Source organism: Cololabis saira, chromosome 14, assembly GCF_033807715.1.
Source record: "Cololabis saira isolate AMF1-May2022 chromosome 14, fColSai1.1, whole genome shotgun sequence".
NCBI classification, from domain to species: domain Eukaryota; kingdom Metazoa; phylum Chordata; class Actinopteri; order Beloniformes; family Belonidae; genus Cololabis; species Cololabis saira.
In genome coordinates, this window is record NC_084600.1 from 13,466,105 (window position 1) to 13,487,854 (window position 21,750).

General features: G+C 39.3%; 1 protein-coding gene across 1 annotated transcript in view; it reads right to left on the reverse strand.

Moving 5' to 3' along the window:
- Window positions 1-10,710: 10,710 nt before the first annotated feature.
- LOC133460266 (replication protein A 70 kDa DNA-binding subunit-like) overlaps window positions 10,711-21,750 on the reverse strand; it is a 61,708-nt gene continuing 50,668 nt past the window's right edge. Inside the window, exons 16-17 of the mRNA XM_061740860.1 lie at window positions 21,146-21,232; window positions 10,711-11,549 (exon numbers count right to left, since the gene is read on the reverse strand). Coding sequence (XP_061596844.1) covers window positions 11,448-11,549; window positions 21,146-21,232 — 189 coding nt within the window. The 3' untranslated portion in view covers window positions 10,711-11,447. The remainder of the gene's footprint in view (window positions 11,550-21,145; window positions 21,233-21,750) is intronic.

The window sequence follows — 21,750 nt, forward strand, 5'->3', positions numbered from 1 at the left end:
GCCGCCGCAGTGTGAATGCAGCTCTCTGCTCCAGCGGTTCTTCAGAACTGAGCCCAGAGACTCCAATTTGTCAACTGACAGCAGCCACAATAGACCAAAGCATAATACAGTGTTTTGAGTAATGCCTGTTATTCACACATTGTTCTCGTTTCGATGCACTCGAACCGCCTGCTCTTCTGATTTGCCGCTGCTCTCCTCTCGACACCATAAAATCAACAAGTCGGTGCTCTGTTGCTTGGGGATGCTGAAATTCTTGGAAATCGGCCAACATGAAAGAGGTCTTTCAGTGTGTCAAATGTCAAATATCTAAAGCCATGCAGTGAAATTCTCACTAATGCAATGAACAATTGAACAATTGTGGCATTTGTTTGTGTTTCAAATCAAGGATTATACTATAACAATTATACCCGGGATTGGAAAATGTATACATTAAAAAAGCTCAAAAGCTCAAAATGTCTTCCAGAGCAACACATCTAAATCCAAAGTGGATGTGTGCATTTGTTGAGAAATTTCATGTATTTTACAAATCATAAAAAAGAGAAATAACACAAAAGGATTTCAGATCACTTTTTCTCCAATTGCCAATATCCTTTTTCCCAAAAGCCTGAATGTTTTTGTTTTGTCTCTTTGACACATGGCTCATAATTAGCCATTTGTAACAGTTAATACCCGTCTTTTATTTTTTTCCATCCTATATTTAGAAAAAGAAAAGAGCAATTAGTTATGGCTCTTAGTGTTGAGCAAATACGACCTCAGATAAACAACATGTGGCTTTTTTCACTGCCATATGCTGTTTACTGGAATAAAAACAACACAAAGTAAAGGATTCACTGGATAACAAGCTATTGTATATTTTATATAACACTATGATTGTGCCATATCTAGCCTATTGCATTGAAGTATGGGGAAATGCTTGCAAAAAATATAGTCTATTTTCATTTTACAAAAAAAAAGCCATAAGAATAATTAGTAGAAAACAATAGTCATCCTTCAAATCCATTATTCCTTCAGTTAAAACTGTTGAAATTTCTTGAATTAGTGGACCACAGAATTCTGCAAATTATGTGGAAAGCTCATAAGAAGATTTTGCCAATCAATATACAGAAAAAGTTTGAAAAAAGACAACATAAGTATAACTTAAAAGGAACAGAGATCTTTAAAAATCCAAAATTCAGGACAAAATTAATGGAACTTTGTGTTTCTGTAAAAGGTATCAGTTTATGGAATTTCTCTCTCTTTTTAGCACCATTGTCATAATTTTTTTCTTTGAATCAAAAAAGAATACCGCTATCTATCAGCTATTTTGTGTTATTTTATAACTTTGTTGTAATTTTGGTTTTGTTGTCTTGTTTGTTTGTTTCTTTTTTTTTTATAAATTACGTTTATTGGATAGGGTTTTTTTTAATTGTGTAATTTGTAATTTTTTTATTATTACATTAATTGAAATTTGATTTCTTAGGAAAAAGGGACAGATAAAATAAGCCAAGTCTTCTTTTTGTTCCCTTTCATTCAAGGAAAGATATTTGTTGTAATTATATTGAACTGTTTTGTTTTTCTTTTAATGAATGAAATAAAGAATACAAAAAAAATAATACATTAAAAAAAATGAAGTAGAAAAAAAAGCAAATCAAACAGGCGATGATAGGAAGTTGTAGGTAGGAGCAGCGGTTATATTCACCTTTCTGTGTGGAGTTTCAATGCTCTCCCTGGACCTGCTTGCATCCTCCTGCCACCGTCCAGAAACAGCTATAAAGGTCAGCTGGTGATCATAACTTGCCCGTGTGTGTGTGTGTGTGTGTGTGTGTGTGTGTGTGTGTGTGTGTGTGTGTGTGTGTGTCTATGTGTGGCCCTGTGATGGACGGGTAACTTGACGTGCGTTCTACCGGGGTCGAGCTGTTAAAGACTCCTGCAGATCCTATTTAACATTCCTTAAATAGGAATAAGCGGTTATAATGTACGCATGGAACCTGCAGTGAGACGCTGATCATCAGTGGGTGTAGTGGCTATTTAACCTCCAGGTGAATTATTAAAAAATAAACAAAAACAGAAATTCAAAAGTATCAAACTTTAATAAACTGAATCTAATCAAACGGCCACTGAGACACCTAGGGAATTAATTTACGCAGTCTACGACTCTATGGTCCAGGCAAAAAAAATAAAGTTTCTTGAGATTTATTTCATTGGCAAACAATCAAACAAAGAACAATGGCTCTCTCCGCCTCTCTTGCCCTGGTAAAAACCATCTGCCCTCCCAGGTGCCTGGCTCACCTGCGTCTGCCAACCCCTACCTGTAAACTCACCCAGTGCTCCAGCTACCCAGTACCTTCAAAATAAAAGCATTGTTAAGTAACAAAATAAACTTAATCAATACTAAATATCATAAACAAACTAAAGGTGTGTTCCCAAAACTAAACCAGAAAAAACTAACTAAATAATAAATGATTAAATAATGCAAAAGTCACAAATAGCTCCAACAGTGGGTGTGCAGATCTGTGTGAAGTAAACATTTTCACATTGTTTTGGTCTGAAGCTCAAAGGTGTATGTTAACACAATGCCAAGAGGGAAAGACATAAGCAATGCTTTTTTTTTTAAATATGTCAGTGCAAATCAATCTGGAAATTTTTCTAAAACAGATTTTAGACAATTTGGAGTTTAACATTCTACAAGTGGAAAGCATCCAAGATAGTTACAAATCTTAATGGGGAGATTGCATTTTCTTTGAGTCCGCTGGGACAGTTAATGTAATGTTAACTTTCATCTTGAGAGTGTTTGTTTTATTAAGCTTAATTTAAAATATATGTCACAGAATCCCGCCATTGTCAGTTCAATGGCATTAACCGTGGGATATACCAGACATCACGCAATTTTAGGTCCATACTGTACTATATTTTTTAATAACAATCCATTGCATATGCTGCTTTAGTTTTCCTCTCTGTTAGAAAATGGCTCACTCTGGCAATTAAGGCCTTTCTATCTCTGAAAGATATCATGCATAAGTACCGGCTCATAGCATGCTCAGAGCCGTGGAGCCATGGTGTCGGCATGGCCTCTGGCTTTCCAAGAAGTGCAGTTAAGGAAAACGAAAGACAGAAAGAAAAAAAAAACATACTTGCCCTCAGGCTGAATCTGTTCATGATGGAGTGTGAGGGCAATAGGGCAGGTTTATTTAACTATTGGTGGGTAGGAGAGAAATAAAGAAAAGGAAAAAATGAGAGGCAGCACAGAGTGGGAAAAGAAATCAATGAGGAGCTCAGAGAGAAATGATGATGATTCTCTGGAAACCGAATGAAAAACAAAAGACACTGTAGGAGGACAGGAGGACAAAGGAAAGGGCAGATGAGTGTGCACTGAAGGGGGATTGGGTAATTTATGCAGACAGTACAAACCGAGAAGAAGAAAGAGCTGCATATAAGAAAGAGTGACCTCCTACAACAAAAGAGACTCACTGAGAAATCTGCATCTGCAGAATGTATAACATCAAAGGCAAGAGCAATTCTGCAGAGCATTTCTGCTGCTACCACTGGAGCTAGTTTTTTTTGTGCCTGAGATAACGGACACCTCACCCGTATTCAAGCGCCAACACGCAGGGAGAGAAAACAGCGTAGAAATACCCTGGTGAGACTGAAGTGTCCTTGATAACGCTGCAATCCTGGAAGAGAAACAAGCAGTCAAACTGTTTGCTAAAGTTCTCTGTGAGATCCACGGAGTCCACTTCCTGCCAGAGGTCGCATGTTGAGGATTAAATGATCATTTTTAAGTCGCATCAAAGCACAACATGTTTGACTATTCATGCAAAGCTGTGTGCTGGCTGACTCCAGTTTGGTTTTTATTTTTAGAAAGCCTCATCCGACCTCCTGGAGATCTTCATGTTCATTTATTTACTTGAACCTTCCTGCTATAAATATAGAACTGATCTTTCTGGGGGGAAGTCCCCCCTTTTTTGCTAAAAAAGATCAAACCTAAACCTCATCTCAATCAACTTGTCTGCTACTTGCTCGGTATATTGTCGATTCAAACTTCTAGACTTTTTGTCTTGAATTAAATGTTCTTACTGCTGTATGCTTTCTACACTCATTGCAGACTGAGTATATTTTGCATTTCTAATTTGCTTAAAACGTAGTATTACACACTTTTTAAAAGGTGCAACATCCGGTTCCAGAGGACGACTGGATGTGACACTTCATTAGCGAGCCTCAGTCAAAAACAAATAGTGCCAACACTGTGAGATAGTTTTAGTAGCCTGTCAAACAAATTATTAATCTCTCAGTCTCAGTAAACCCGGGGCAAGGATTAGTCTGTTCTTTTGCGTCTTTTTGAGAGCGGCTCTTAAGCTGAGGAACAGTTTAAAAGTTTGAAAACAGGCATCTGAACAAGCCTGAACCAAGTCCAAAAGAGTGAATAAATTGAATTGGAACTTTTTTAAATTCAGAGAGAAAGCTAAATATTGAACTCAAATGTTCCCGATGAAGGCAGCAGCGATACCAGCGCGCCTCTGTTTTAACACACAAAGCACAACGGGAGTTGTTAAGATTTTCTCTGGAAGTTCTAAGGATGGATCTAACGACGGCCTATACCCCAGCAGGGGTGTAAGGCGTAAGTAAGTAAAGCTAAGGATGGATACGATTAAAAGCGAGCACGTCCGAGCATGATGGGACATCTCAGAGATAAAGTGAGAGGCTAGATTGACGTGGCTTGCACATGTAAAGAGCACGGACAGTTAACAGATTGGTAGAAGGAAGCTGGAGATGGAGCTGCTGGGCAGGAGAGGAAGTGGAAGACCAAAGATTTTCTGCTAAGATTTTCTTCTTCCTGCTCCTTTCTGGTTCTGGAATATGTTTTTGATTGTGTTGTTACTTTACTTGCTTGCTTTTTTTCTTTGCATATTTCCATGACCAGAATAAATAAAAATGAAATGAAATGAAATGAAATGAAAGAGGAGATTTGTAGATGTGCTGAAAGAGAATACACACCTGGCACTTGACATTCCCTCGTCTGATTTTTTTTCTACTTCAGTCATTAACGCGTTAACTTTGACAGCCCTAATATATATATACATATTTATATACATACATATATACATACATACATACATACATACATATATGTATATGTATATGTATATATATATGAGAAAGTGAGCAACCCCTCCCCTTCTTACGGAGCCCCTAAAGGGACACGGATTTTTTTTTTTATGTAATGAGTTTTACGCGCGCCTGAAACCTTTACGCGTGCGCGTAAAACCTTTAAGTGAGCACGTAAAGTTGTTTAAGTGAGCACGTAAAACGTTTACGCACTCACTAAAAAGTTTCACGCGCTCTCGCAAAACTTATAGGTGAGTGCCTAAAAGTTATTCTACGTGAGCGCGTAAAAACAAGTACATGGGAGTTTTGCTGGAACAAGAGACTAATCCAGTTGCTCCTGCTCTGTTTATGAATGGAAATGACATTACAGGATTTAGCTGAGCTATATTTTAACCGAGGACTTCATTATAAGGACATTACCACTTTGCTTGCAAGTAAACAACTGTACGTGCTCACTTAAAGGAGCATGAGGCCGGATTGTGGCAAGATTTATGAAATAAATCCGTATACATTTTAAGTTTTCTAGTAATAATGTCAGATGAAGCGTTCCAAACCCAAAAGAATGAGCCCTCTAGTATATCTCTCCGTTGCCTTGAACAGGCTGTGTGCTGCAAAATGTGCTGCAATTCGGTCCCGAATTTCCCGCGCTGTCCTGTGGATGTGACGTCACATGACGCTGCATGCACGTTCTCCCCGTTCTCCCGTGCCGGCTTCACTGTTGGCTGCAGTACCCCCAACGGCCGTCGTGGTGAAGGGTGGCGCTAGAGAGTATCATTTCTTAAAAGGAGCCTCATGCTCCTTTAAAGGTTTCACGTGCGCGCGTACAACTCATTATAAAAAATAAAAAAAAATCCATGTCCCTTTAAGGGCTCCGTACCTTCTCACCGTCATCGGACTTTTTTAATGTGTGTGGCAGGGTGGAGGATTGGGCGTGGTCTGCGGGGGAGCAGCACACAGGTGTACCTGGTTCTGCTGATTAGGCACACCTGTGCCCAATCAACCTCCCCACCCTGCCTGGCTTCATAACCAGTGGCTGCATACCAGAAAGGGGGCTGCTGAGTGGAGGTAGCTTGCTGAGAGGCTATCCTCAATGTGCCATTTTTTAGAATACTGTTTTTGCCTTCGCCTGTTTGTCTCTGCGGGGTCTTTCCTTTACACCTCATCACCCAGGTCCAGTTTGCATATATATATATATATATATATATATATATATATACACACACACACACACACACACACACACACACACACAAATACACATATATATGTATAGATATATTTTTTTGAATCTACAATCCCTGTACTAGTACCATTACTTTCACACATGTCAAATACAATACAGTAGACATGTGAAGGCCGTTCCTGCTGTCTGACACCCCAGCAACCTTTTTATCTCCTCCCTGTCCTCTCACCCCAGCCGCTCTAAGCAGATGGCTGCTCCCTCCTCTGCCTCCTTCTCTCAGAGGTGTCCTGCTGCTCCATGGGACTTTTTCGTCACTATTGATGCCAAGTGTTACTAAAGGAGGAACTGTTGGGCTTTTCCTCTGTAAAACTGTGAATGGTTGACCTTGGCCTGGGGATGTTAAGTGCATTGAGGATGCTTTTATTTAACTCAACTACAATTGAGGGGAATATAAGATCTGAAGAAGTAAGGTTATATTATTTTTCGGGCAGGTTTCTCATGTTACAAATAAAATATAACATATATTGTGGTGTAAATATATTTGGGGTATCACATTTAATGTCACAATGTAACCAATTTCATTCAAATTGAAGTCTGCACATCTTTTACACTAAGGAGATGCAATGCTAGTAAACTAGCGTGTACGTGAGATCTGAAGCAGATGTTGTGGTGGTTCCCTGTCTCACATCAAGCAGGTGCAGGAGACCAAGCTGCTGGGAATAGTCATTGATGAAAAATTGTCATGGATATCACATATAAACAAGATAGTTAATAAAATGAGAAATTGTATTTCTGTCATAAGAAGACATAAAAAATTGTTTAACTCTAAAAGCAACTAAACTAGTAATTCAGGCCTTAATTATATCAAATCTTGACTATTGCCCTGCAGTTTGGTCAAATGCAACTGCAGATATGATTGCAAAACTACAAAAAATATAAAACAGGGCTGCACACATTGTTCTTAGTCATAACTGGACGACAAGTGTTATTAAAATGCATAAGAATCTTGGTTGGTTAATGGTTAGTGACAGATTACTTTACTCATTATCATCATTTATTAGAAATATGTGAATAACAAAGACTATGTTACAGCTCTGACTATCATAAATATCACCAGACCTGCAGCTGGAGGAGATTCTGCTGCCAAATGTGAATTCTAATGCTGGTAAAAGGACTGTTGTGTACAGGGCCATGTATGAGTGGAGTTCATTTCCCAAACACATCACACAAACAAACAGCATAAGAAAATTCAAATTATTAGTTAAGCAACATCTTTTGAATCAGTATAAGTAACAATTATAGAACATTGAAACAGAGATATCTTAAACAAGCAGCTTGCTGAGACTGATTGTCCGACATGCTGGAAATTGAAACATAGTTGGTTATGGCTGTTGTTGATTGTATTTTTTTATTTCTTTTTTTTCTGTATTAGATCAGTTGTGAAGTTCTAGACTACAAATGAAATGAAATTGTGCACTGCTATTCAGACTTTTTGACGACCTCAGATGAACTCTTAACTGTGCAGATTTTGTTTTGTTTTGTTTTGTGTTGTGTTGTGTTCTCATTTCTTTGTCTTTTTTTTGCATATTTTTATTTTTTTTTGCTTGATTTTTTGCATATTTTTAATTTGATATTCTCTTTATCTAGTGGAAATTGATTTGGTTTGCTTTTATTATGTTATGTTTAGTACTGTATTATTTCAAAATGTTGGCGGACCCCAGGAAGAATAGCTGCAGTTACAGTATGCTGTAGCTAATGGGGATCCTAATTAAACAATTAAACACCCACAAACAGATGTTAGGATTTTATGAAATAGGTTTTTCTATAAGATTACTACACTGGTGTTTGCTCTCAGGGCAGAATCAACTCCTGTTTTTATAACTAGACTGTTGAGATTTTTCAGCCGTTTTCTTTTCTTTAGGCGAAGACAACTGTAATGGAAAATTTTGGTATAACACTGTCTGTTGCCTGTTTTCAAGTGAACATTCCTTGCCAAGGTCACGCGCTTTGACACAGTACGGTTGTCAGGGTGATGGGTGATGTTTTGTCTAGTTTCCCAGCTTCTCAACTATAAGATAACTTTTCTTTAAGCACGTTCAGCTCACTCAGGACTGACGGTTCATGTGACCGATTGGAAGAGAAACGGATGTTTTAAAACTGATGGGTCCCATCCTGTTTTCTGGGTTGACACCTCAAGTAGGAAGCAATCAACAGGGATACACGGCTGAAGGGGGGAAATGTTTGGGTGTCTTTCCCCGCAGCTCCACAGACGAGGTTCGGGTATAAAACACCTCCTTTTTCAGTATAAATACAACTGGATTGATGACCACCGTGTGCATTTCTCTCCTACCTCCGGCTGGAAAATATGGTGCATGATATAATAAAGCTTGTATTAACATTTGATTCTGTTCACTGGTTTCTTACGGTGCACCAGACAAACGAACACGAGGATCTTTCACACAGGAAGCGGAGGGATTTATTTCAGCGCAGCGTGTCTGGAGATAGGACTGTGGACAGAAATACTGTGATCGGGGCCGTGACCTCTGCGATGACAGCAGCTCATTTGCATTTCCTGTCCTTGTAGCCGTGCACGCGCTCTGCAGACGGAGACAATACAGACTCACCGGACTGAAACGCCCACATTCCCACAAGGGAGATAAGACCATTTCACCTGCAAATCAACTTGCCGCTGGTTTGCACACACGTTTTTTTTGTGCACGTGTATTTTGTGCAAGTATTTGCAGAATTTTTTTTTATGATCTTGTCTTTTTCATACCACTTCATAGGAATACAACTATTGAAGATGTGATCAAAGTGTGGACCTTCAGCTTCAATATAATGAAGGAGCAAGTATGAAAAGTATGAATATGAGTTACAGCTATTTTAAGCAAGGAGATTCCTAAGTATCTGGATGAAGTTGGCATAACTGGGAATACAACCATCATTTTTAATATTTGGGTGAAAATCCTTCATAGTCAATGATCGCCTGCAGACCAGAATCATCAGCAGATTCAGAGCTTGGTCCTAGGAGATACTTTGCTTGCCCTTCATTGCAGGCACCTCCAGGTGCTGCCCGGACCTTCCTGCACATATGTATTAAATATTCAACTGCTGCCGAAAAGTCTTGAGGAGCGTTTGCAGTATGTTGACCACCGATAAACACAACCTTTGAGATTGTGTCGATCAAGTGCTCCGATATAGCATTTCGGACGCACCGAAGACTTCTGTATCTTCTAATTGGCTCTAGCCTGACAGTACAGACTCTGACGACTGCAAAACCTCTCAGAGGATAATTACTGACCAGCAGGTGCCAGGCTTGTCCCTTCAAATGGGGAAAAATCTTCCAGGAAAGGTAATAAAAATGTGAGCTGAGTGTGGTCCTATGATTCCTTCATTTTGCCACTTCCGTCATATATTGCACCACCGATAAACACCAGTGAGCTCATTGCCCGTACCATAACACTGCTTCCACCATGTTTGACACTTGATGTGGTGTGTGCTCGGTCAAGAGCTGTTCCTGTCCTTCTCATTATTCTGATACAAGACTATCTTGATCATCCGTCTAACCAGGCGTTCCTCTTCTTGAATGTTTCCTGAGGTTTTGCATCTTGAAATAAATGGATTATTTGATTGCAGAGTTTAATAGTGACATACCTTCCTTGTCCAGAGTCGTCCTCACTTCTCTTGATGTTGTGGAGAGGTATTACTTCCCCAAAGATTGCTTCTGCAATCATCCGGTTTTTGTTGTGCACCATGGTCTTCCAAGCTTTTGGACATTATTGTGTTTTTTATTTGTTTTTTTTTTTTTTTTAAAGAACATACTTAGCTATTAATTTGTCCACAGCTGATGGTTCTGTCTTATAGATCAGGGGTCGGCAACCCGCGGCTCTAGAGCTGCATGCGGCTCTTTAGCGCCGCCCTAGTGGCTCCCTGGAGATTTTTCAAAAATGTTTGACCTTTTTGTCCTTTTTTTTCCTTTTCTCTTCCTTTTTCCTTTCCTTTTTAATCTCGACATTTGGACTTTTTTCTCAACATTTGGACTTTTTTCTCAATTGTACTTCAACATTAATCTCGGCATTTCAACTTTTTTCTTGACATTTAAACTTTTTTCCTCAACATTTCACCTTTTTTCTCAACATTTCGACTTTTTTCTCAACATTTCGACTTTTTTTCTCAACATTTGCCTTCATTCTAAGGTTTATACAAGACTTTCAATTTTTTGCGGCTCCAGACATATTAGTTTTTTGTGTTTTTGGTCCAATATGGCTCTTTCAACAATTTGGGTTGCCGACCCCTGTTATAGATGTATGGTTTTTTTTCAGTGCAATGATGGCAGCTCTAGTCAAACAACTGCTCAATGTCAACTCAATACTTGATATCACCTCCAGATCTTTAATTTGCTTAATTTGTCTGCACCTAACAAGAAAATGGGTACCAATTGGTCAATAGCTTTTTTATTATTATTATTTCTGAGCCCTTTATAATGGAAGTTCTTTGCATAAAACCAATTTAGAGGAAATATAATTCAATTAGTTTTTCCAATGACTTACTGTTATCACTTTGAGTAAGTTGTCAAACACTTAAAAATGTGTACAACGTCTTCAGAAATGTACAAAGACCAATAATGCCTTGCCAAGATACTATTTATTATTATTATTACTATTTTTAGAAGAAACAATTATTAAACCAGCAAATTACCTTGTTTCTTATCTGGTATTCTTTTGGAAGAACAGAAATAACATAAAAACACACAGAAAAGTAGTAACATTTTAAGCAGTAAAAACAGTTTGAAAACTCCCTTCCATGCATCATACACACTTTCCTTATTTTAAAATACACACTTGTTTATGTCTTACTTGACTAACTAACATACACATTTCACACCAGAAATCTCCTATCTCCTAAAGGAAATCCCCTTTTAACACAGACATAATGAGCAGAAACCAAATAAAATGTCTAAACGTTATAAAATAAAAGGTATTTCCATTTTCTTTGTTTCACTACAAGCTTGCATCACAAAGTGAGCAACTACATGCCACGTCCTTGGCTGTCTTTAAAGCTCCTGACTCACTCTGCTCCTCTGCTGCTTTAGTCGAACATGATGTTATCTTGCAGTTGGAAAGAGTCTGAAAGCAGCCAAACACTTGTAATTACCAGGCACCATTTGGATGAGCAACAGGGCTCAGCAAGCCAAGCTGCGGATGCTGCCGAGCAGCCTCCTGCTGTATTCTCTGTGGTCCACAGGAAGGACTTCCAATACCGTTACTTTGACTCGGCACTCATCCTGTAAAGATAAACAAACAAACTTGAATTCAATTAACTATACAGCATATACTTATCAATATACATCTCTAACCTCTGTAATTATGTTTCAGCTACAGATGTTGCATGAATCTATCCATCTACATGAGTCCAGACTATAACTAACCAATTAAAGTCTTGATATTGATGTTTTGGTGAAGTACTGAACAATAACTGCTGCTGCTAAATCACACAGCGGTCTGTAGGTCAATAGACTCCAAAACATTTCAAATATAACATGATGTAATAGCCGAGTGTGAAATTCAAGTACATTTTTGTTTAGATTTTAAAAATATACATATGAACAAGTCTCAACACTAGCCATAGTGCATGAAAGAAAGCTGCAAGCTGCAGACTCAGGCCCCGTTTACACGTAGCAAAAACGGTGGTGTTTTCCTGCGTTTTGGTCGTTCGTTTACACGAAAATGGAGCTCAGTCACCAAAAACGATCAGTTCTGAAAACTCTGCCCAATGTGGAGATTTGCAAAAACTCTGTCTTCACGTTTGCTCGTAAACAGAGGGAAACGGACATTTAGGCTGAGAAACGTCACCAGAGTCAGGTGTGCGACCTGTGTTTACAATTTGTCAATATTTTCTTGTATTTTACCTGTTTTATATTCTAAAGTCAGACTTAAAAGTAACTCCACTTCTCTGTCACGAACGAGAAGACTCTCGTTCATCTTGGAAGAAACTGGAAGTTACTCGTGTCATTTGTTGATGTTTTTTTCCAGGATTCTGATTGGCTAGCGTGACTTTATGCTTCTCGTTACACTGCAGTAGACAGTTTGAGCAGAACTGGTTCATCGCTGCGAAATTTGATTTGCATCTCTTAAAAGGTTCTGTTGTCTGATACAATGTGAATGGAAAAACATACCGGTAACTTGGAAATGACCCCACTTGGGTAAAAGGTGCTCTCTAACCGAACTGTGAACACTTCAATGATGAATACAATTTTGTGGGGGGAACAGAGTGTGAAAGGTGTAAAAGTGTCAGAAGCAGGATGTTCAGCTGGGTGGGTTTTTTTCCTGTAATGAACAGGAATCACCGTTGGAACATTGTAGTCTAATGTGAACTTTTACACAGTCTCCCTCAAATACCTTTAAATGGTGATGAACACACAACACTAAAATCTATTTACCCTTATAATCACACACAATATTAGTAGGATTACTCCAAAGATCCATTAATCAATTAGCAACCCAGACAGGATAACGAGCATCGAGGGGATACATTTGCCTAACATAAGATTCAACATCTCTAATTAGGATTTTCAATTTGCATAAATAAGAAAGAAACATCTTAAAATTTAAGTAATGAGTGAAGCAGAAATAAATATGCATTCTGAATTTATAAAATCCCAAGATGTCATTAACTATCAGGCCAAACATTAATGGTGAAAATAATCACCAAGTACATAAAATCAGGTTTCAAAATGCAAATTGAACTGGCAGCATTCTCTGATCTGAGATGTGAACTGTGTCTTCTGGGGAAGTTGACAGACATTTTACAAAAGGACAAGATGAAATGGCAGATGAGGGTCTGTGACGGTGTTCCACAGGGTTCACTGCTGGGGCTAATCTTGTAATGCTTATGATAAATTTTGGCCTCTCCTCTCTCTGTTTTTCATTCTCACTGTCCTATCGCCCTCTTTGTGTCTTCCTCTACCCGACTGGCCTTCAGCAGCAGGAAAATAACAAATCTTTAGTCAAATTATTACGATTGGAGCTAGCCGGACGACGAAGGCAGAGGATGATCATTGAAATGATTATTCAGAGGCAAAGCCCTTATGTAATGTATAATGATTAAAGGAGCTGTATGTAAGAGCAATAAAACGAATCATAAAATGACCCTGATATGTCAACAGACATTTAAAAATCATGTTCATTTCAAATACTTATGTCAGTGACAACAGCACTCAAGCCAGGATATTCCAGTTTAAAAAGATTAGTTGCAGCCCTCAACTGATGTTTATGTTGTCATTTTTTGTTTTGGCCTGAAGCTCCACCCTCCACCTATCTCCCAATCACCAAGTCAGTATTGTTTCTGAAGCTCCACCCTCCACCTATCTCCCAATCACCAAGTCAGTATTGTTTCTGAAGCTCCACCCTCCACCTATCTCCCAATCACCAAGTCAGTATTGTTTCAGCATCCGGGTTGCCAGCTCGGCTCTAATTATGGCAGCCATGGCAGCCTACGTTCCTGCTGCATTCTGCAGCCTACCTGGCAACCTCTGGTCGGGGGGAGGAGGGGGAGGGTACACGCTGCTCGACAATATTTTGAAAGTGACTGCAGTACCAGTTTTGGACATTTCTTACAGACGGCTCCTTTAAGTAGTGTTTTAGCACAACTACATTGTAAGAATGAAGCCAAAAACTAGAAACCATAGTTTAGATTGACCATCGAAGTCACATCCCGCGCTGATAGAGCCGTGGAAATTCCCAAAAAGCGTTTCCATTCCACTTTGGTGAAAAAGTGGCTTATGGAATAGCCTGAAAAACCACCTCCTGGAAGCATAAAAAAGGTTTATTTGACATTTCAGGTTTTTTTGAATTAGTGCAGTTTCCATTACAAGATTTCTTTTTGTTATTTGGTTCTGCCCAAATCTAGGGGTAATGGAAACGCGCCTACAGTACATCCACAGAGAGAACATTGGTTTCCTTTCTTAGGTGTGTAGCTCTCCAATGGGAGAGCGCTGCTGCATGGGATTAGCCCTTTATAAAATTGATGTTGCGTTTCTGATACACATTTTTTCGTTCATCACCAACACATACAATCTGGTAACAATGGCAAATTCACTGAGCTCAGTTTCCTCTACGATTTAAGTAGACAATCTAAATTATGCAAATTTGAACATCCAGACAGGATGCAAGTATTCTGTGATGATAGCAGATTGCTAGCGGGTTTTCAATATGGTTTGTGTGGATGTTGTTGTTTTTTTGTTTTAAATGTTACAGTGTTAATGTTTTACTCCAGGAATTCAAACCTCTCTATTAATGCTTGGAATAAAGAAAGAAGGAGAAAGTTAAATCATTCATTCTTTCAAGCCTGGCATGTGTTTTAAGAGAGGTATAATTTGCATTTTCTATGCAAAAAACTAAATTTTCTTTACTTTAAACATATTTTACAACATGTACGGGGCCAGTTTTTCCAAATGAGTGGTTAATCTGAGAATTTAGGCCACGTTGACTTATTGTGCACTGACTAATATTCCACTCACACCTGCAGAAAACCATTTCTCTTTTCTCTAAATGCATTTCCTTCCCTAAAGAAATAACTTTATGCTGGCACAATGACTAAATATCTAACAGAAACTAGCCAATTCACTCAAAATGATGGCACAACCTCAAAGAGAATTAATGAGATGCTACACAGTGCTAAACAATATAATTACACAAGTGAAGATCCCTGCAGACAAATTTGGATAATGAAGCAGCGGATAATACTTTAGTGGGATGCGTCGTGCAGAATTGCCACTAATGGTCCCCACAGGATGGATCCTACTGACTTTACTGGCCTTTTAACACTTTGGTTTGGATTTAGTCAAACACATACTATCACAGCATTTTTGAGTAAACACTTTATGAACTTGGGAACCCACATTTCTGAAAGACTCTTTGGTTTCCAAATGTTTCTCTGGTGGAACTACTGTATATCATTTATTTATAATTTTGTTTTGCATCTTTATCGTATGTCTCCTCTATAGACGGAATGCGCATGACATCACAGATGCGACTTCACAGCAAGTTACGACCACTGAGTGGCAGAAAGACTCAGTAGCGGCGTAAACTTTTAGTTTAAGCAACTGGAAAACATCTAAAATGGGAAAGAGCTATTGTGGGATTGACTGTACTCATAGATTTAACAAGAAATCTGAGTTATCGTTTTACAGACTGCTGAAAAATAAGCTTAAAGGAGCTTGAGGCCGGATTGTGGCAGGATTTATGAAAAAAATCCGTATACGTTTTAAGTTTTCTAGTAATAATGTCAGATGAAGCGTTCCAAACCCAAAAGAATGAGCCCTCTAGTGTATCTCTCCTTTGCCTTGAACAGGCTGTGTGCTGCAAAATGTGCTGCAATTCGGTCCCAAATTTCCCGCGCTGGGCTGCGGATGTGACGTCACATTTACGCTGCATGCAGGTTCTCCCCGTTCTCCCGTGCCGGCTTCACTGTTGGCTGCAGTACCCCCAACGGCTGTCGTGGTGAAGGGTGGCGCTAGAGAGTCTCATTTCTTAAAAGGAGCCTCAAGCTCCTTTAAGAGAGACAAATGGATTGCTGCAATTCGCAAACAACTGGATTCCAGGCACCGAAACGTGGATTTGCGGTTCCCATTTTGTATCAGGTAATGTTGGATTTTTGGGTCGCTAACGTTAAACGGTCAAATCATAAAGTTCGGTGTCCTCATCACTTTAATTTCACCAACAAATCCTGCCTTGAAGTAGGACCAAGCGTCAAGACTTTTGTAAGCCTTCAAGCTTTGCTTCGTGTATTTCCCCGGCGTAGAAATTAAGTACATATAAATATCAGGAAACTGGATTCGTGGCCAAATATTAATGTCCATGGACCACTGGTTCTTCAGGTAACTGTACGGGTCACTGTCAAGTCAAACTGCCTTTAATTTAAGCCGATAATCGCCTGTTATCCCGTCTTCTCCACTAGTTGCAGCTGTTTTTGCCACTCAGTGTGAGTAAGGGAGCTGGTCCAGTGGAGAAGTGACATCAATGCAGACCCTCTATTGCCTATCTTGTGTCAGTTTACATTAAAACTAGTGTCACTAGTACAGCAAACCACTGAAGAGTATCGTTATTCATTTGTTCAACCACTGTGTCCTAACCGTTTAGTGTCAGATACACATTGAAGAAAGAAGTAACTCAGGAACGTTTTCCAGATAGATCATACCGATTATGGAAATGATGCAGGACAGCAACAAGCGCTGCATCTCATGCTGACAAGGCCTTGAATGAATGTCGGGTTTGCTGTTGATATAAAGTGACATTGTGAAGAGTGTACTTGGCTCTCAATGGCCTGTCTGTTAAAATAAAGCAAGAAAAGCAGGCCCTCTGTGACGGTAGTGAATTCAATGAGACAAAATCAATCCATTCACTTTAGAGAGACAGATTTACAGATTTCACACACAAGCGCAGATGTATGCGTGCACACGTTTCAGGCCCGAGACAACGGGTGCGTGCACATCTGTTTACACCTCTCCATACATCGTTGGGACAGTCTCATGAATACAAGTCCGACACATAACCAGCATGAAAAGATTGGTTTGATTTCACACTTTCTCTTATCATAACGTGAAAACTGTCTTTGTTCTGAATAAATAAAGTGAATTCTGCCAACACCACCTGTTGGAGGAAGTGACAGGCCTCTCCCACACTAAAGTCTGCAGTTTCTGAGTCACTGCACACCCTCCTGCTTTTGTGGGGCTTCAACCAAATTAAATATGACATAATGGATTTTTTCTTTTCTCAATACAATATTGATATTTCTATTCACATTTCACAACAAACAGACCTTTCAGCAGCAGAAGAAGCAGTGGGGATTGTTTAATCTTCCCAGTTAAATGTGCAGCTTCTGCTGTAATGACTGTAGTTTGAGAGATCACCTGCTGGGCTTAAGCGCGCCAAGGGAAGCATTTCACAGTTTCTTTCTGAACAGAACAATGATGCAAGAAACCACACAAGCAGTGCGGTCGCAGACAAGCTGTTTGTCGGATGGTCAAGCGCCATGGATGGTTGGATGGTCCGTTTGCACATTTACAACATCTGAAGTAACACAGCACCACCAGCAATCTTGACCAGTACCATCAAATCTGCTTCATGGAGGGATTAAACTGAGTGGGTGTTTGATCTAAGTGGGTGACGATTTTAAGGTTCTCTTATTAGTTTTTAAATCTCTTAACGGTCTGGGGCCTTCTTATCTGTCTGATCTGCTTTTACCCTATAAACCCTGGCAGACCCTGAGGTGCTCCGGAACCGGCCTTTTAATCATTCCCAAAGTTAGAACCGTAACCCACGGTGAGGCTTCATTTCATTACTACGGCCCACGTCTGTGGAACAGCCTGCCGGAAACCTCAGGCCCGCAGAGACTGTTGATACTTTTAAAAGCAGACTCAACACTCACCTTTTTAAATTGGCTTTTACCTGATTCCTTTTAGTCTTTCTTGTATACCCTTGTTTTAAACTAGCTGGTCTTGTTGTTTTAACCCAAGTCTTATGGTTTTAAGTTGTTCTTAAGTTTGTTTTAGCAGGTCTCGCTTTCTAGACCTGCTTTTAGGATTTTATGTTGTACTTTTAAACTCTTTTAGCATGTATTTTAACTTCATAGCCCATCTTATCCTGCTTTCTTTTAGCTTTTAAGTTTAGTTTAAGTTTTAGTTAAAGGAGCATGAGGCTCCTTTTAAGAAATGAGACTCTCTAGCGCCACCCTTCACCACGACGGCCGTTGGGGGTACTGCAGCCAACAGCGAAGCCGGCACGGGAGAACGGGGAGAACCTGCATGCAGCGTCATGTGACGTCACATCCGCAGGACAGCGCGGGAAATTTGGGCCCGAATTGCAGCACATTTTGCAGCACACAGCCTGTTCAGGCAAAGGAGAGATACACTAGAGGGCTCATTCTTTTGGGTTTGGAACGATTCATCTGACATTATTACTAGAAAACTTAAAACGTATACGAATTTTTTTCATAAATCCTGCCACAATCCGGCCTCAAGCTCCTTTAAGTTATTAAGCATTATTAAGTTTTATGTTTTATGTAAAGCGCTTTGTGTTGCATTTTGTTATTTGTATGAAAAGCGCTAAACACAAAGATTGATTTGATTTGATATGAGGGACAAGTGAGGACGCAGATTCAGCTGCTCACTTTACTTTTCATGTACACACTTGCAATACTATAGGTTTTCATCCTGAGGAAACTACAAAGTACACATTCATCCACATAGTTAAAGGGGACCTATTATGAAAAACTCAGAGAACTCAGAGAAGGAGGAAAGCAACTAAATTCTGGAGTCATTATCATAGCCCCGCCCACTCAGAATCCCACATAGAGAATGAGGTTAGAAACGGGGAAGATAAAGACATGGCTTACAAACTGAATTTCTAATTTATTTAGCAAAAACAATCAAAAGCTTGTTTTTAAGACATTCAAGGCCTGTTTAAAATAGGTATTAAATGCCATAATAGGTCCCCTTTAAATAATCATTAAATGGTCCGTCTCTGAGCTGGGTGACTTCCTTGAGCCACTCATCTTTACTGTATATGAGCTGAATCCCTACCTCTAAATAACCATCGGAAGAAAATGAAACATAAACTGATGAAAGCCCAGATGGCCGTGCTCTTTGCTCGCATTTGAAGATTGGCTCTATGAACTTGAGTTGTAGAGTCTAGATTTCAGCATGCATATGTGATCTGATCTACGCACTAATGAAACCTGATCTGTGCAGGTCACGCCCTGCGTGTGCCCAGATTTAACAATTTGCAGGCACAGTGAGGGTGAGGGTCAAAATGTGCAAGTAAAATATTAATATCTGTTCAGTTTGCCACGTCGGAATATATATAAACTTGTTTTATATGTTTTCAGTTTGCTTGGTATTTGTGTAGAGATTACAGGATCAACTTGGAATCGCCTAAAGAAGCGCACAAATACATATATACATTTGCAAATTGTGTGATACATATTTATATGGAAGAGTATTAGGGCCAGGCAGGAGAAAAAAAAAAAAAAAATAGCAAAATAGGAAAAAAATATAATATTTTAGAGGAAGATTTTTTTTTTTTCATTATGCACTTTTGGGAAAAAAGTCGAAATGTCGAGAAAAAAGTCAAAATTTCGAGAATAATGTTGAAGTACAATTTCGAGAAAAAGTCGAAATGATGAAAAAAAAGTCAAAGTTTTGTGAATAAAGTTGAAATGTTGAGAAAAAAGGCGAAATTTCGACTTTATTCACGAAATTTCGACTTTATTCTTGAAATTGTATTTTAACATTAATCTCGACATTTCGACTTTTTTCTCGAAGTGAACAATAAAAAAAAATCTTCCCCTCTCAAATATGTTTTCTCCTGCATGGCCCTAATACTCTTCCGTACATTTATGACAATGCAGAATACATTTTTTTTTCTCCATTCAGATGAGTCAAACGTGAAGTAAAACACAACATGTAGACACTTTATTAGTAATATCAAACACTGGATCTAAAGCGTGCTCCGAGCAGCCCTTTGCACACTGCTCAGCTCTGGTTGTGTTCCCTCGCTGCCCTGGCTGTCAGGTAGAGAGGTGAAGGGGGTCAAAGTTGATGCTCCTCTGGAGGAAGCTAAATAAATGACTGCTTATTAGAGGGAGCTGGCGCAGAGGGACATACTACTCTAGACGTGCAACTCTGCTGTCTCAGTCCTAATGCACAAAGGTGAGCAACAGAGGCTGGGGGAGCATATTGATTGTTCACAGACAAACATTTACGGTGATGATGAAATATTTATTTTTTGAATGACAATAATGCTACTTGTCAGGCAATGATAAGGACTGAATTTTCATCTTTGATATGGCTGTAATAAAGGTTTGTTCTGATCCATCAATATACCTCTGTGGTGTGCAATGAAATGAAAAGTGTACTTCCAGTATGTATTAGTAGGGCTTACGCTTGTTTCCTCCGAGACTGTAAGTAGCATTTACTGTAAACACTCATTCAACCTTGTGTGTGATGCTCCCGCTTCACGGCATTAAACATCACCGCAAGTTAAATTCAACTGCGGGAGCAGGAAGCCTTCAGTCTTTAGACGCTTTAATGGCAGCGTTTTTCCTTTCACTTTGTGCATTTCTTTCTTGGTACACTTCCAGACCACAGAACTCTGCATGACGTTGCTCGTAGATTTTCTAAAAGGTCATGAAACAGACCGTTCACAGCTCAAACTACAACTCAATCATTCCTCTCAGACTCTCGGTATGTGCCCCCAGTAGCAAATTAGCCTCTGAATAATTAGGATAATTAGGCTTAGGCAGACAATAGCTAAATGCTAATTAGAGGCTAATTAAGAGAAATGAATCCACTGTTGTATTTGTTTTCTGTTATCCAAAGTATGCTGGCTATAAAACAGCTCCCTTGTCTCTATGATGCTAATGAAATGATCTGGATTCATGATGCGTGTCTGACAATGTGTTGTTATTGTAACGCGTGTATCTTGGTTGGTGACTTTACATGTTCTGGACTGTAGTTCAGTTGAAGAACACATGTGACAAGACTTCTTTTTTGATTATTGGTATACTTGAACAAGTTACTGTGAGATATCACGATGTTATATGCATCAAGAAAAACAGCGCACATTCACTCTACTTTTGTTTGGTTAACCTGCTGCTTATGAGACTATTCTCTAAAACCATTTTGATTGATTGTGAAATTAACCCTGAAAAAGACAATTTACCTTGTTTTTTTTATATTATTGTTGTATAAGAGAAAAAACCCAACTCAAAACAGAAGAAAAAAAAATCTATTGCAGATTCAATTCAATTCAATTTTTGTAGATCACTACATTCTCCTGTATCAACTCATACGTTGCTCCCGTTTGCAGCTACAGTACTCACGTTATATGTCTCCAGCTTGACTCGGTTTTTAAAGACGTGAGTGGTGAAGCTGGCTTTCTGGAAGACCTCGTCAAATTCCATCTCATTCTTTTGAACACAGACAGACAGACATTACACAGTAAACACAAAGTCATAGTATGGTTCAAGCACTTACAGGAAGTAGTCTGTTGTGGCGCTTTTCCACTAGTACCTACTCAGCTCGACTCAACTCGACTCGGTTTGGTTCTTTTCCACTAGGGGTCTAACGTGCTGAGTAGATACTTTTTCTGTAACTATTCTGCCGAGGTTCTAAGCGGCTGAGTCGGCTGTATCTGACATCATCACACTACAGGCCACCGATTGGTCGGGGGGTTGGAGTCAGACTTCTGAGTCAAGATGTGACATCAGAGAAAGAGCGACTCTGACGACTTCTTGTTCATTTTTTTCGACCAGCAACGGCAGCAAAAGTCTGTTTCATGATCCAACTCTGAGGTGCAGATGTTCATAAACCTGGTGGCTGAGGAGAGAATTAAAAAAGGATCTAGACGGGCGATAAGGAACGACCAGATCTACAAGGAGCTCTGTCTCTTCATAGCTGCTCGCGGCTCCAGCTGACTTTTCAGCAG